This window comes from Cyclopterus lumpus, chromosome 11 (assembly GCF_009769545.1).
Source record: "Cyclopterus lumpus isolate fCycLum1 chromosome 11, fCycLum1.pri, whole genome shotgun sequence".
Taxonomy (NCBI): Eukaryota; Metazoa; Chordata; class Actinopteri; order Perciformes; family Cyclopteridae; genus Cyclopterus; species Cyclopterus lumpus.
The window spans coordinates 22,813,007-22,828,104 of NC_046976.1; the positions used below are offsets into that span (position 1 = coordinate 22,813,007).

Below are 15,098 nucleotides of genomic sequence, written 5' to 3' on the forward strand. Positions count from 1 at the left end.
ACACCGGAAGTTGAACTCATGCCTTCAAAATAAATGGAGGCAGATCTCACCTTGCTGGCAGAGAGAGGAGAGGAAGTAGAAGGTTGTATCACGATCTATTTATTATTCTGAATGATTGTTTGCTTTTGTAGTTACAATTGAGAATTTAAGTTGCAATTTAGTGATATTCCTTTGTTTATTTTTCAAAATAACGCATTAACATGAACAACGTGGTTAGATTGTGGTTAGATCTCAATGCTCTGAGGATAAGCTCATTTTAGTATTAATTTATTTTAACAACTTTACACACTTTTGATAAGTTTGGGAAGATATTGGGCTATACAAAATAAACTGAATTGAATTGAAAGAAGAGTCCTCCACTTTGAACTTATTTTTGCTTGTGTACTTTTAGTATATTTTTTTATTATTTTAAATATAATTTTCATTTCACCCGTTTGTAAGTGGGTCATGCTGGGATTGGAACATTTATATATAATTTATATTTAGTGGTCTAAAAAGTTGTTCCGTCTCTCTCTCTGATTTAGGGACTCGGTGGTGTTGATCCTGTCTCCCTCTTTGGCAGACAGACAGGTTGTCTTGTCAACAGAGCGACTCCTCTCGGGTCAGCGGGAGGCGGAGTCTACTGAGGAGGTGGGCCCTGTGACGTGGAGTGATGCGGAAGGGGAGGAGCTTAGCCAAGGAATCACCCTCAAAATACAACACCCCAAAGTGAGAAAGCCCACCTGATTGATTACAGATCCAGGATCTATACCTGAGCTGTCCATACCTGATCTGACTGGTTTGAATCTGCTCAGGCTGTCCACCAGGTGACGTGGCATGCCAAAGGAGATTACCTGGCGTCGGTAATGCCCGATCACTCCAGCCACCTGCAGGTGTTCATCCACCAGGTGAGCCGGCGGCGCAGTCAGAACCCCTTCAGGAAGAACAAAGGTCTGGTCCAGTGCGTATCCTTCCATCCTGTCAGGCCCTACTTCGAGCTAAACACTCAACAAAGTCACGACTGTTTGCTGTGCTGGCTCCTCATTGGTGGAACGAGCTCCCCATTGACATCAGAAAGTCTCTACACCTTCCGGCGCAAACTAAAAACACATCTTTTTCGACTATACCTTGAATAGGGAAGGTAGAGCCGTAGTAGCACTTAAATGTCTCTTAATGATAGCACTTTGTAGTTTAGCACTTTAGTAGCACTTAAATGTCTCTTACTGATAGCACTTTGTAGTTTTACACTTCACTTAAATGTCTCTTACTGATAGCACTTTGTAGTTTTACACTTTAGCAGCACTTAAATGTCTCTTACTGATAGCACTTTGTAGTTTAACTTTATTGAAGAAATTGTACTTGCTTGATTCTTGTTGTTCTGAGTTTGGACTCATGGTTTAATGCACTTATTGTAAGTCGCTTTGGATAAAAGCGTCAGCTAAATGACATGTAATGTTATGTAATGTAATAAACCACAAAAACATGAAACTAAAAAGTGAACAGTTTTTATTTTTATTATTAAAATTGAAGTCTCAAAGATGTTGCTGGTCAGCCGGCCGGCCGCTCGGTCGATGGTTGGTTGGTCGGTCACGTTGCTAGGTAAAGAGGCGAATAGTGGCATCGGCTCCGGAGGAGAAGATCCAGGGTTGAGTGGGGTGAAAGGTCACATCCAGGACCCCGAGGTCATGTGTGATCACATGACCTCGGAGAACCTTCACCGGGACGATCAATGGGTTCTGTAGCAGGTCACTGGGGGGGGGGAGTAGACAAAGTCAGTGTGTATTATTGTGTGTATTATTGTCTAATAATGTGTGTATTACTCTGTATTACCTGTAAACAGTCCCGTGACAGACAATGACAGATCCGTCGTCTGATGCCGAGGCAAACAGCGGGTAAAGCCGATGATAGGCCACGCTCCTCACTGCTTTCTTATGGTGTCTGCAGACAGGAAGTGAACAGCTTCAAACATGTTGCAACAAGCAGGGGTGCGACCAGGCAATCAAATGTAAATAAATCAACCTATTGCACCAAATCTGTGCTGTAACGATTCATTCACCAGATGATTGACAGCTACGTACCGTAACATCTTGTACGGTTTGGTTGAGAGGTCGAGGTCGAACCAGCTCAGCCTGCAGTCGTAACTCCCACAGATAACATGATCACCTGCAGACAGACCCACTAGTTAGACAGAAGCCCACCTGAGGACAATCTGAAACAAGTATTTCACCAACTGGTGTTACGTTTAGATCGTTTTGTTGTGCTGAATCTGGTCGTTTGGTGGATGTGGTGTTTAGGTGAATCTGGTGTTTTGGTCGATGTGTTTTTTAGTTGTTAATCTGTGTTCTGGTGCATCTGGTCTTTTAGTGAGTGGTGCTTTGTGGTGGATTTAGTTACCCCCGGGATGGACGGCCATGCTGGAGATCCACTTGGAGTTGGCCTGTAGTTTTTTGGTCATTTCCTGTTTCACCAGGTTGTAGATACGAACCGAGCGCTGCGTGCCCACAAAGAAGTAGGGCCTGACAGGATGGAAGGATACGCACTGGACCAGACCTTTGTTCTTCCTGAAGGGGTTCTGACTGCGCCGCCGGCTCACCTGGTGGATGAACACCTGCAGGTGGCTGGAGTGATCGGGCATTACCGACGCCAGGTAATCTCCTTTGGCATGCCACGTCACCTGGTGGACAGCCTGAGCAGATTCAAACCAGTCAGATCAGGTATGGACAGCTCAGGTATAGATCCTGGATCTGTAATCAATCAGGTGGGCTTTCTCACTTTGGGGTGTTGTATTTTGAGGGTGATTCCTTGGCTAAGCTCCTCCCCTTCCGCATCACTCCACGTCACAGGGCCCACCTCCTCAGTAGACTCCGCCTCCCGCTGACCCGAGAGGAGTCGCTCTGTTGACAAGACAACCTGTCTGTCTGCCAAAGAGGGAGACAGGATCAACACCACCGAGTCCCTAAATCAGAGAGAGAGACGGAACAACTTTTTAGACCACTAAATATAAATTATATATAAATGTTCCAATCCCAGCATGACCCACTTACAAACGGGTGAAATGAAAATTATATTTAAAATAATAAAAAAATATACTAAACATAAAGTACACAAGTTCAAAGTGGAGGACTCTTCTTTCAATTCAATTCAGTTTATTTTGTATAGCCCAATATCACAAATCACAAACTCCCCTCAGAGGGCTTTACAATCTGTACACATACGACATCCCTGACCTTTGACCTCACATCGAATCAGGAAAAACTCCCCAAAAATAACCTTTGACAGGGAAAAAAGGGAAGAAACCTTCAGGAGAGCAACAGAGGAGGATCCCTCTCCCCGGATGGACAGATGAATAGATGTCATGTGACCAGATGAACAGAGTTACAGAGTTACATGAACACATTACATGAATATGACAATGTATGAATGGAACTCCAATCCATGAAACAGAAGGAGGTAGAGAGGAGGTCCCGAGAGAGCCCAGATTACTGGTCAGGGTCTCAAAATGGGCTTCAGACTCGGCACCACATCGGTACTGAATCCAACATCCGGTTCTCCCTGGTCCTCAGATCGCTAGCACTGAAGTTCCAAACATAAAAAGATAGACAAGAGGACAGAGAACATCCAGCCAATCCTGCAACTCTTTCCACCTTTTAGAGGTTCAGTGTGAAGCAACGACCTCTGACCACCTTTAAGAGGTTCTCCGTCAATCATTCATACCCAGCGAGAGACCATAAGGGACAATGAGAGAGAGCAAGAGTGAGGGACAGCAAGAGACCATGAGACAAGAGACAGTGAGACTATAAGAGATAAGAGACCATGAGACAAGAGACAGTGAGACTATAAGAGACAAGAGACCATGAGACAAGAGACCATGAGACAAGAGACAGTGAGACTATAAGAGACAAGAGACCATGAGACAAGAGACCATGAGACAAGAGACCATGAGACTATAAGAGACAAGAGACCATGAGACAAGAGACCATGAGACAAGAGACCATGAGACTATAAGAGACAGTGAGAGACAAGAGACCATGAGACAAGAGACCGTGAGACTATAAGAGACAAGAGACCATGAGACAAGAGACCATGAGACAAGAGACCATGAGACTATAAGAGACAGTGAGAGACAAGAGACCATGAGACAAGAGACCGTGAGACTATAAGAGACAGTGAGAGACAAGAGACCATGAGACTATAAGAGACAGTGAGACTATAAGAGACGGCGAGAGACAAGAGACCATGAGACAAGAGACCATGAGACTATAAGAGACAGTGAGACTATGAGACCATGAGACTATAAGAGACAGCGAGAGACAAGAGACCATGAGACAAGAGACCATGAGACTATAAGAGACAGTGAGACTATAAGAGACCATGAGACAAGAGACGGCGAGAGACAAGAGACCATGAGACTATAAGAGACAGTGAGACTATAAGAGACAGTGAGACTATAAGAGACAGTGAGAGACAAGAGACCATGAGACTATAAGAGACGGCGAGAGACAAGAGACCATGAGACAAGAGACCATGAGACTATAAGAGACAGCGAGAGACAAGAGACCATGAGACAAGAGACAGTGAGACTATAAGAGACAGTGAGAGACAAGAGACCATGAGACAAGAGACAGTGAGACTATAAGAGACAGTGAGAGACAAGAGACCATGAGACAAGAGACAGTGAGACTATAAGAGACAGTGAGAGACAAGAGACCATGAGACAAGAGACAGTGAGACTATAAGAGACAAGAGACCATAAGGGACAATGAGAGAGAGCGAAGAGTGAGGGACAGCAAGAGACCATGAGACAAGAGATTATAAGAGACCATAAGCGATGCTGCAAATTATGCTTTGCAAACAACATGCGACTGTGGGTCAGTGGATAGTAGGTCGGTCTTTCAATCAGAGCATCGGTGGTTCGATCCCCGGCTCCACTAGCCCTAGTTGATGTGTCCTTGAGCAAGACACATGACCCTGAATCGCTCCTGTAGCTGTTCTACGGTGTATGAATGTAAGTCTCTCTGGATAAAAGCGTCAGCTAAATTAAATGTAATGCAACTTAACATCTGAAGTGGATCTGATAAATTGCCTTTATCAGGAGTTCAGTAAAGTATAGTGCCTAGAAATAAGATCAGTGGTCACCAACCTTTAAGCCCAAGACCCCTGACCCCTGACCCCTGCCTTGGTGACAGGCGAGATCTCCTATTGAGGCGTTGAGAGGAACAGACTGTCCAGACTTTACAACTTGAGGCTTTTTATTTGACCTCATTGTGATTGAAATCAAACACTTTGGTCCAGCTTTCAACTGGATGTGACCAAGAACACTAAATGACTTAAAAAGGAAATCATTTTTTTAAGCGCACACAATATGAAGAAGAAAAAACACATTTATGAGCAGGATGAAGTCCCAATATTAATGTTGTATTCATCAAGTGAAGCTACAACACTGACAACATGCTGTCAGGACTAATGTCCTCACAAGGCCATCAGAAGTCATGTGACTCCAGTCTGTGAGCCGTCTGTGGCTGAACACTGTAAGTGCCTTGCTCATAAGCACAGACAGTATGAGAGCTGTCTGTCAGTAATCCGGCTCCTGGACTTTGATTTGGTGATTTTCTGAACTCCACTTACGCAGTTTTGGGGACAAATTAGTTTTCTCATCTGAAATTCGACCGTTGGCGATTACGTTCACATCAACTCTACAGACAGATTTAAGTAATTATAATAATACATACGAGAATATTTGAATCATTAACAATTACGTTTCACATTTATATAGTCATGATTCGACGAGGTATCGTGATATGATCAAATAAACAAAAAGCACTACAGGAACACTGCAAATGTAAGTGAATAAATAAATAAAGACTATATAGCCACAGTGCAATAGAATGGACATCTACATTGTGCGACAGTCACCTCTAACCGGTGAAGTTAGTCTCAGTTTATAAGCTGCTGTCGTGTTGCTGTGTGTCGATTGTGCACACGGCTCTTCAGTTGCATGCCCTTATAAGGAGCGGGTGGGGCGTTTCTGTGCACGAGAACACACTTTAATTTAGGGATCCTCATTCGGCTGTGTAAGAACCCATTTGAAGGCGTTCATGAATCAGACAGATCTTTTCGGATGTTGGTCCCATCAACAGATATTGAGCGATAGACTGCAGCGCCCCCTAATGTTTGAATATGAGAACATTAGGATATGCGATGTGGACATATGCTACAAATCTGGCGAGGATAGGCCAAGTGATTTGGAAGTTAAGACACACCCCTTAGATGTTCATTGTCATTCATAACTTTGATAAGAATTGGACCCAGCCTTCAGAAGATTGAAAATGTGTTTTTTTACAAAATTCTAAAATGGTGGAAAATCTAATTAGACGCATTTAAATTCCATGATTGACTTTTTTGTAGAGCAGCCCCAACGGGCCATGTGTGCCAAATTTCAAGTGAATCGGTCATAGGTGGCAAAAATAGTGGCTATAGACATTCATCTGTACACAATGCGAGACCCCTAAAATATCTATTTTTTCACTAGTCCTGATATGCATGTCAAATTTAATAACTTTTGGGATATGATAAAACCACCAAAAAGGCAAAAAAACAGAGGAAAATAATAATAATGTTTCGAAATACAATAGGTCCCTCTAAGAATACGTCGGTGCGAGGGCCCTAATAATTCATAAACACGATATTCAAATGTGCTTTTAGACAGAGACAGGAGGAGACTAAGAGACACACTGCAAAGTAACTCTAACTCCATGTAACTACATGGTTAAAGCAATTCTGTTTCAACTTAATGCATCCAAAACAGTCTGTATGTTTTTTACCAAAAGAAAGTGTAGAATCGGATGTTTTTGTATCTAGGGAGAGGCTAAAAGTTGTACATAAACAATTATCTTGGAGTACTTTTTGATTCCAAATTATCATTCAAATCTCAGGTGAAAGCGGTCTGTAACTGGGTCAGATTTATCCTAACCCTGAAACCACTACAGTATAAACGTACACTCAAAATCCTTGATAAAAATCAGTTCTCTGGGGGGCGCTAGTGAGCAAGATATGGAGTAAGACGCTAATTTCAGTGCTCCTGCAGAACCGACAATATTTTACATAAAAACAGCTACTATTTCAAGAATACCAGCCTCAAAGCTCACCGAGGACATCACAAAGGGGCCAACAGCTGACTTATGCAAGCTACATCATTTTTGAATGGCGGAAAAGCTTCAAAAATACAAATATAAATCCGGCGGTAGCTCATCACGGCCTACAAGAACCACGAGGCAGATCCCACCAGGTGACCCGGACCAACCCTCTCCCACCCGCAGTGAAAGCCCAGGTATGACCGAACGGATGAAAGCGGACATCTTATCTTCCCTGAAGGGAGAGATTTCCAAAATTATAAGAGAGGAACTCAAAAGTGCGCTAGCAGAAGATTTCAATTCACTCAAGTCTGAATTACAAGCGGTGCGGTCCGAAATTTCTAAAAACACGACCGCTATCCAAACAGAAGTAGACCACATGAAAGCCGACATACAAGACGTGAAGGGCGGCTTATCAACACGGTCCGACGAGGTGGCCGCACAAGAAGTTACGATAACCAGCCTTCAAAGACAGGTCACAACTCTAACAGACCGATGCGAGGATATGGAGGGGAGAACGAGACGGTGTAATATCCGGATAGCCGGCATTCAAGAACAACCGGATTCCAGCTCCCCTAACACAGTTGCCAAAGTTATTAAAGAAGTCCTGCAGCTGGACCGGGACATAAAGATCGACCGATCCACAACCAGGAGACCGGGAGGAACCACAAGTGATCATCGCTGAAGGACACAATGACGGAGATGACGCAGAGATCCTAAGGAGAGCCCGAGAAAGAGCGCCGCTGGTCTACAACGGGAACCGGATCTCTATCTTCCCAGACTACACACCCAGCGTTGCTAAAGCCAGAGCCGCGTTCACGGACATACGGAGGACTCTGCGAGGAAGGAAAGGAGTCCGCTACGGCCTACTGTACCCGGCAAGACTCCGGATTTCACACAACAACGAAGACGAGGAGTTTCTGGATCCCGGCAAAGCCACGGAGTATGTCCGGAAGAAAGTCATCCCATCTACTGAGGCCGCAGACTAAATGTATCCCTATCAGTACTGTTAACTACAGTAAGGACTGACCAGTGAGTTCTGCAATTTCACATACTGACACATCATTATGTTCTACTTTATTTTATATTCAAATATATATATTTTCAAAATATTACTTGAATCACACCTGAGAAGAGAAAAGGAAAAATATGTCTCAGTTAATATTTTTGTATATACCCGTCTCCATTACAAGGAAACAAACCCTTATAATGTGCCCGCTATTTCTATTCATATTGTTTGTATCACTCTACTTTACTTGCTCACTGGCAGCTTCCATAAGAGGAGAATACTGGTACGCCTTTAGCTCTGTGTGCAACCAAACACTACTGCACCACAAGGAGCTGTTTGACTTTACACATGTATGCCAAGAACTGCAGGGGCCTGAATGGCCGTTACTCGACACTGTCCTTTTCTGTGTCAACTTTTCTTTTTCTTCTTACTTTCTCTATTCCTTATCTTAGCACACCCATAGCATAGTCATTTCTATCTCGACTGTGCACCGTTGCTGCTTGCCCTTAGTGGCTAAGGGACTAGGTCCCACCGGACTGTTGCTAATGTTAGTTAACAGCAGTCCAGACTGTTGCGTTCCCCTTGTTCTGATCCCACTGTTCCCTGGGGATCCTACATTGTTTATTAGAACAACAAGCTCATCATCCATTTTTCTTAAATACCCTCTTCTACCCCATCCCTATTGGTTTCATTATCTAGTCCAACTCTCCACACTCCACATAACAAGATACATGGCCCATGTGCTGGCTGTTGGCCTCTGCTTCCCATCTCTCTACACAAACTCCCAAAATATGAAAATTAAATACTTCACACAATGGACCCGCTAAAAGTGATAAGTTACAATGTCAAAGGCCTTCATAGCCCTGTTAAGAGAAAGAACATTCTACATCAGATGAAACAAGCCAACTGCCACTTTGCATTCCTCCAGGAAACACATCTATCTGATGCTGAACATGAAAAGTTGAGACGGTCCTGGGCAGATAAAGTATATTACTCCTCACACCGATCGGGGAGAAAAAAGGGAGTATCCATACTCATACACAGACAAATTAATTTCACACAAACACTAGTACACAAAGACACAGAGGGGAGATATATCTTAGTTAACGGATTAATTGATGGCACAGAAGTATCCCTCATTAATGTATATGCACCTAACGAAGACGAGCCTGGCTTTATCAGGACATTGTTCAATAAGATCCTACAATATAGTACAGGGCTGTTACTGATGGGAGGAGACCTCAATTGTGTAATGTCACAACTAATGGACCGACAACCTGCCTCTAAAACTCCGCTCTCTAGAATGAGTAGAATGCTCAAATACCAATCCTGGAGGCCTTGTAGATATGTGGAGAATCAAGTTCCCGAGAAGCAGGGATTTCACGTTCTACTCAAACAGACACACATCCTATTCACGGATCGATTATTTCTTTACCATGAAAGCAGAGCTACATAGGATAGTGGACATTGAGATTCTTCCTATAACTATATCCGACCACGCACCCGTGGCATTAAAATGGGACATAGGCCAAAGGCCAACCTCTAAACAATGGAGACTTAATGCATCTCTCCTTAATGATAAAGCATTTACCTCCTTTATTACAGCAGAACTCAAGGAATACTTGGATATCAATACCTTGGAGGAAACAACACCTCTTATACTCTGGGATTGTGCCAAAGCATACATCAGAGGACGTATTATTTCATTCACCTCTGCTAAGAGAAGAGGAAAAGAGTCCAAACAGAAAGAATTGGAAGATAAAATAAAAGACTTAGAACATAAACATAAACAATCTGCATCAGCCAATCTCCTAAATGACCTAAAGTCAACCCGAAGAGAGCTCAACAGCCTACTATCAGATCAAATTGAGGGAAGTTTAAGATTCACGAACCAAAGATACTATGAACACGGTAACAAAGCAAGCAGATTACTAGCATTTGGATTAAGAAAAAAACAATCATCTAATACAGTACAGAAATTTAAATCAAAAGAAACTTTTGTTACAAAACCAGATAAAATAGCAGAATCCTTCGCAGAGTTTTACAAATCCTTATACAAAAATACAGATACCTGCTCTGATAATGCAAAACTTACAAGAGTTCTTAAATCCTATAAAATTAACTGAACTGACAGAATCAGCAGCCAAGGAATTAGAGAAGCCTATTGAGGAATGGGAGATCAAGCAGGTGATCCCAACACTCAAAAATAATAAAAGCCCAGGACCAGATGGATATATTAATGAATTTTATAAAACCTTCAAGGATATGTTATCACCACTGTTGCTGAAAGCATACCACCATGCATTAGAATCTAAAACCATGGCACCATCTTGGGCTGAGGCGACTATAGTGGTAACTCATAAAGAAGGAAAAGACCCCACAGAGTGCCAATCATATAGATATCACTGCTGAATGGGGACCTGCGCATTCTAACAGCAATCCTAGCAAGAAGAGTCAATCATATAATCACTAAAATCACCCATCCTGATCAGACGGGATTCATCACTGGAAGATACTATGGTGATAACTTACGACGCTTATTAAACATAATATCCCATCAAAAAGAAGAGAAAGTAGAAGCTATGATTTTGTCTCTAGATGCTCAAAAAGCCTTTGACCGGGTATCGTGGCATTATCTATTCCAAACACTAAAAAGATTCAAATGTGGCCCCAACTTCTTGAATTGGATACAAACACTATATTCGTCACCACAAGCAGCTGTTAAAGTGAATGGATATAGATCACAAAGATTCACATTGGAACGCGGCTGCAGACAAGGCTCCCTTTATCCCCCTGCTGTTAGTATCGAACCCCTAGCCCAGCTTATCAGAGATGATAATAAAATAAAAGGAACTGTAATACATAAAGAGGATCATAAAATATCCCTGTATGCTGATGATGTATTATTATATCTGACCCAACCTGCATCAACAATACCACATCTAAAGGAACTCATCTCACAGTATGGATACTACTCTGGATATAAAAAGGTACATGTGGAATAAACAGAGGCTATGGATATCAATGGAAACATCTCAAGAAATGTAAAACTCCAAAGTGGATTTAAATGGCCAAATGACGGTATAAAGTACCTTGGTATATACATCCCCTCATCGCTACAGAAGTTATATGAGGCCAATTATAGTAGAATGATTGGGTGCATTGACAGTGACCTGGAACGATGGTCTACGCTCCCTTTGTCCCAGCTCGGTCGTGTTGAAAGTATTCGCATGAATGTGAGTTCAAAAAAAAAAAAAAATCAGTTCTCTCTCAGCATTGCCCTATACGTAAAATATATACTTTGTTTAGTTGGCAGAACATGATTAAATATGTGCATGTCTCATGTACAAGATTATAGAGCTTGACCTCTCCTCCGCTCAAACAATGAAGAGGAGGAAGAGGAGGAAGAGGGGGAAGAGGAGGAAGAGGAGGAAGAGGGGGAAGAGGGGGAAGAGGGGGAAGAGGAGGAAGAGGAGGAAGAGGAGGAAGAGGGGGTTGTACTTTCAGTCAGTCGGCTTGTTCTGTACCAGCAACAGACTGGAATGGCTCAGTTAAAGAAATGGTTAGTTAGTACCAGTTCTGTCAGCACTAGAACGTAACTGTCCTCAATCTGTCCGTGTGGAACTTTGCCTCCGTCTGTCTGTTGTCGAGTCTGTCGGCAGGTCTCCAGTCTGTTGTCGTCTGTATGTCTTGACTTTGCTGGTCGACCATCATTTACCTTTATGTCTTTTATTGTTGTTTAGCTGACTGATTTATATATTTCATTTACTTTTTATGTCTTCTGCCATGATGTTGTTGTGGTTAGTGTCTAACAATGCAGCATCACCTTGTTTTTTAAGTTCTATTTGAACAGTTCTCCCTCATTTCATTTGCTGTGTGTTGAATCGGTGAGACTGTTGTCTTGTTAGTACTCGACTGTCTTAGCGTCTCTGAATGATGATACTACGTATATTAATATTCTCTCTATTCATTGTAAATATTGTATAAACCTTGTATATGGTACATGACTGTTTGCTGTGCTGGCTCCTCATTGGTGGAACGAGCTCCCCATTGACATCAGGACAGGAAGTCTCTACAGACTAAAAACACATCTTAGTGACTACACCTTGAATAGGGAAGGTAGAGCCGTAGTAGCACTTAAATGTCTCTTACTGATAGCACTTTGTAGTTTAACACTTTAGCAGCACTTAAATGTCTCTTACCGATAGCACTTTGTAGTTTAACACTTTAGTAGCACTTAAATGTCCCTTACCGATAGCACTTTGTAGTTTAACACTTTAGTAGCACTAAAATGTCTCTTACCGATAGCACTTTGTAGTTTAACACTTTAGTAGCACTTAAATGTCCCTTACCGATAGCACTTTGTAGTTTAACACTTTAGTAGCACTTAAATGTCTCTTACGTTATTGAAGAAATTGTACTTGCTTAATTCTTGTTGTTCTGAGTTTGGACTCATGGTTTAATTCACTTATTGTAAGTTGCTTTGGATAAAAGCGTCAGCTAAATGAAATGACATGTAATGTAATGTAATGATGTGTGTGTAATGTTATTCCTCTCGGGACTACAGACCACAAATAGCCTCTTGGCTAAATGTTTTTATGAATGTGCCCTTATCAAACAAAGCAAAGTAAAGAAACAGCAGAAGGAGGACCTCCTTACCGGGCGACTGCCAGCAGACAGACCAACGGGTTTGGGTTCCAGGCAATGCTCTTCACAGCCCCGCCCACCTGGACTGTCCTCATACAGCGAGACGAACGCACCTCCCAGAACCTCACGGTCCCGTCATCACTACCTGGAAGTACACGCAACCCACAGTAATTGTACACGCAACCCAAAGTACTTGTACACGCAACCCACAGTACTTGTACACACTGTTACCTGAGGCCAGCCATTGACCTGATGGAGACACACTGATAGAGCGAACCAGACCACTGTGACCCCGATACACCTACACACACAATTGAGGACCATTACAAATGTACATACTCCTAGGACATGTCAGCAGTGCATGTGTGTGTGCGCGTGCGTACAAGGGACTGCGTTGTAGGAAAAGGCTGCAGGTCTTTCGGTTTGGGGAGTTTGGGAATCAGATCCTCTGGATTGACGTTCACCTGCAGGCAGACGGGGAGAGAGACGGGTTACTGGTGACATCTTCCTCACAGACCATCCTGCGGCATGATTGACTGAGAGGTTCAGTATATTCGGGGTACCCTCATCTTCCTCTGGCGGGGGCACAGGTAAAGGTCGAGGCAGCGCTCGAACCTCTCGTGGAGGAATCGAGGAAACGCAGGAACCTGACGGAGGCTGGAGAACTTCCTGGGAACAAACGGCAGCTTCCTGTCTGAGGCGTCCTGCTGCTCCCAGAGAGCTCTCTGCAGAGAAGTAGACGGGTAGACACAGGTGGAGTTAGGTTCTATCAAAGGCCACTCAAACAGGAGACCTCCTCCAAAGATGACCTACCTCCTCGTCCGTGAAGAGGTACTCGGGGGGTGGATTGTAGGACTCCTGGTGACCAGGTAGAGGGGCTTTGGGGGCAGGCAGGTGCATCTTGTGCTTGGCCAGAATAGAAGAGTCCTCATTGGCCCACAGGTCGTAGTATCGACCCCTGCTGTCGTCCTCCGTCCGCCGAGGCTTGATCCAACCCATCTTTATAGCGTGGACCAGTTTAGACACCTTCTCCTTCTCAATGAGGGACGGGATGAAACTGCGCTTGTCTGCTGGTCGGTTGGTGACCGGGTGGAGCATCACGTCCTGACTGAAGAACTCCACCTGAGGCTGGGGGGTTGGATTAGAACATTTCTCTGATCAGGACCTGGCCCACATTAACCTACCTTGGACTCTGGAATCACTTCATGCGTGTTGAGCCACTGAAATGTGTGCAGATATTTCATAAACATTTGAAGCGGATATTTGGTAGTTAACTCTGACAAGAAAAGACTTGGATGTCTGGTGGCTGAAGGAGGTAATTCTCGTGTTGGGGGCGTAACCCGAGCGTACCTGATACTCATTGAAGTTGACGTCTCCAAACTGTCCTCTCTGCAGACGATTAACCAGCGCCACCTGCTCATCTGACAGCACGATGTCACTTCCTGTCTGCTTGTCGTGAACCGTTCTCCTACAGACAAGCTGCAGGTTAGCATCACTAGCATTCCCTCTTTAAACCAATAGGGTGGATAGCATTATGCTAACCAGCTCACCAGTAATCCGGATCCTCCATTTTGTCAAGGAAGTCATCGAGCTCATCCTTGTTCCTGATTGGTTTGTAAATCTTCTTCCCATCCAGGTTGTAGCCAATGTGAGGGAAGTCTTTGTACCACTCCATGGGAATGTTCCCCACCGTGTTCCTGATGTCCTGCAGAACCACAACATCATGAATAGAACCCCCGTAAACAGCTGATGTTTGCACAGAATCAAACAGATTGCATCCTTTTGGATTTGAACACGTCATAATTGTACAAACAAACTAAAATCCCTTTGGCCCTAAAGTCTCGTCCTGCACCATCAACGTGTCTCACCTCCTCGTCTGAAGAGTCGTGTTTATACTCGTCATCTTGCTTTTCTTCCGTCTCAGTCCCCCTCTTCTCCTCCTCGTCTTCTATCTGGAAGGAGACCAGAACACAGGTGAGGTTCCAGAGGAGAACACTGAGAAGAGCAGGTGACACACAGACACACACACACCTTCAGATCATCCTTTTCGGGTCCTTTATGATCTGATCCCTCCTCTTCCTCATCATCATCCGCACTGTCACTCCCAGAATCTTCCAGTCCTGAAAAGACACTGTCCTCGCTGTCCGACAGATCTTCCTCCTCCTTCGTCTCCTCTTCCTCCTTAGTACATTTGAAGTTGAAGATCTGAAGAAGACCCAAAAACTGGTACTTTTAGAACCTAAATATGTTGGTATGGGTTATTACAATATATATATTTTTGTACATTATGTAGGTATATATTAGTACAATATGTTCAGTATGTTGAGATATAC

At 43.5% G+C, this 15,098-nt stretch overlaps 1 protein-coding gene and 1 long non-coding RNA gene across 2 annotated transcripts in view; one reads left to right on the plus strand and one right to left on the minus strand.

Annotated features, from left to right (window-relative positions):
• The first annotated feature begins 2 nt into the window (after nt 1–2).
• Nucleotides 3–1,029, plus strand: LOC117738595. Its single transcript, XR_004610092.1, has 3 exons — nt 3–82; nt 525–708; nt 795–1,029. It is a non-coding gene; the product is annotated as an uncharacterized LOC117738595 (long non-coding RNA).
• A 439-nt stretch (nt 1,030–1,468) lies between these two features.
• Nucleotides 1,469–15,098, minus strand: part of bop1 (BOP1 ribosomal biogenesis factor) — a 14,502-nt gene continuing 872 nt past the window's right edge. Inside the window, exons 2-15 of the mRNA XM_034545253.1 lie at nt 14,797–14,970; nt 14,634–14,717; nt 14,316–14,470; nt 14,116–14,233; nt 13,579–13,893; nt 13,329–13,490; nt 13,149–13,229; nt 12,997–13,066; nt 12,778–12,910; nt 2,752–2,935; nt 2,374–2,665; nt 2,058–2,142; nt 1,810–1,917; nt 1,469–1,728 (exon numbers count right to left, since the gene is read on the minus strand). Coding sequence (XP_034401144.1) covers nt 1,575–1,728; nt 1,810–1,917; nt 2,058–2,142; nt 2,374–2,665; nt 2,752–2,935; nt 12,778–12,910; nt 12,997–13,066; nt 13,149–13,229; nt 13,329–13,490; nt 13,579–13,893; nt 14,116–14,233; nt 14,316–14,470; nt 14,634–14,717; nt 14,797–14,970 — 2,115 coding nt within the window. The 3' untranslated portion in view covers nt 1,469–1,574. The remainder of the gene's footprint in view (nt 1,729–1,809; nt 1,918–2,057; nt 2,143–2,373; nt 2,666–2,751; nt 2,936–12,777; nt 12,911–12,996; nt 13,067–13,148; nt 13,230–13,328; nt 13,491–13,578; nt 13,894–14,115; nt 14,234–14,315; nt 14,471–14,633; nt 14,718–14,796; nt 14,971–15,098) is intronic.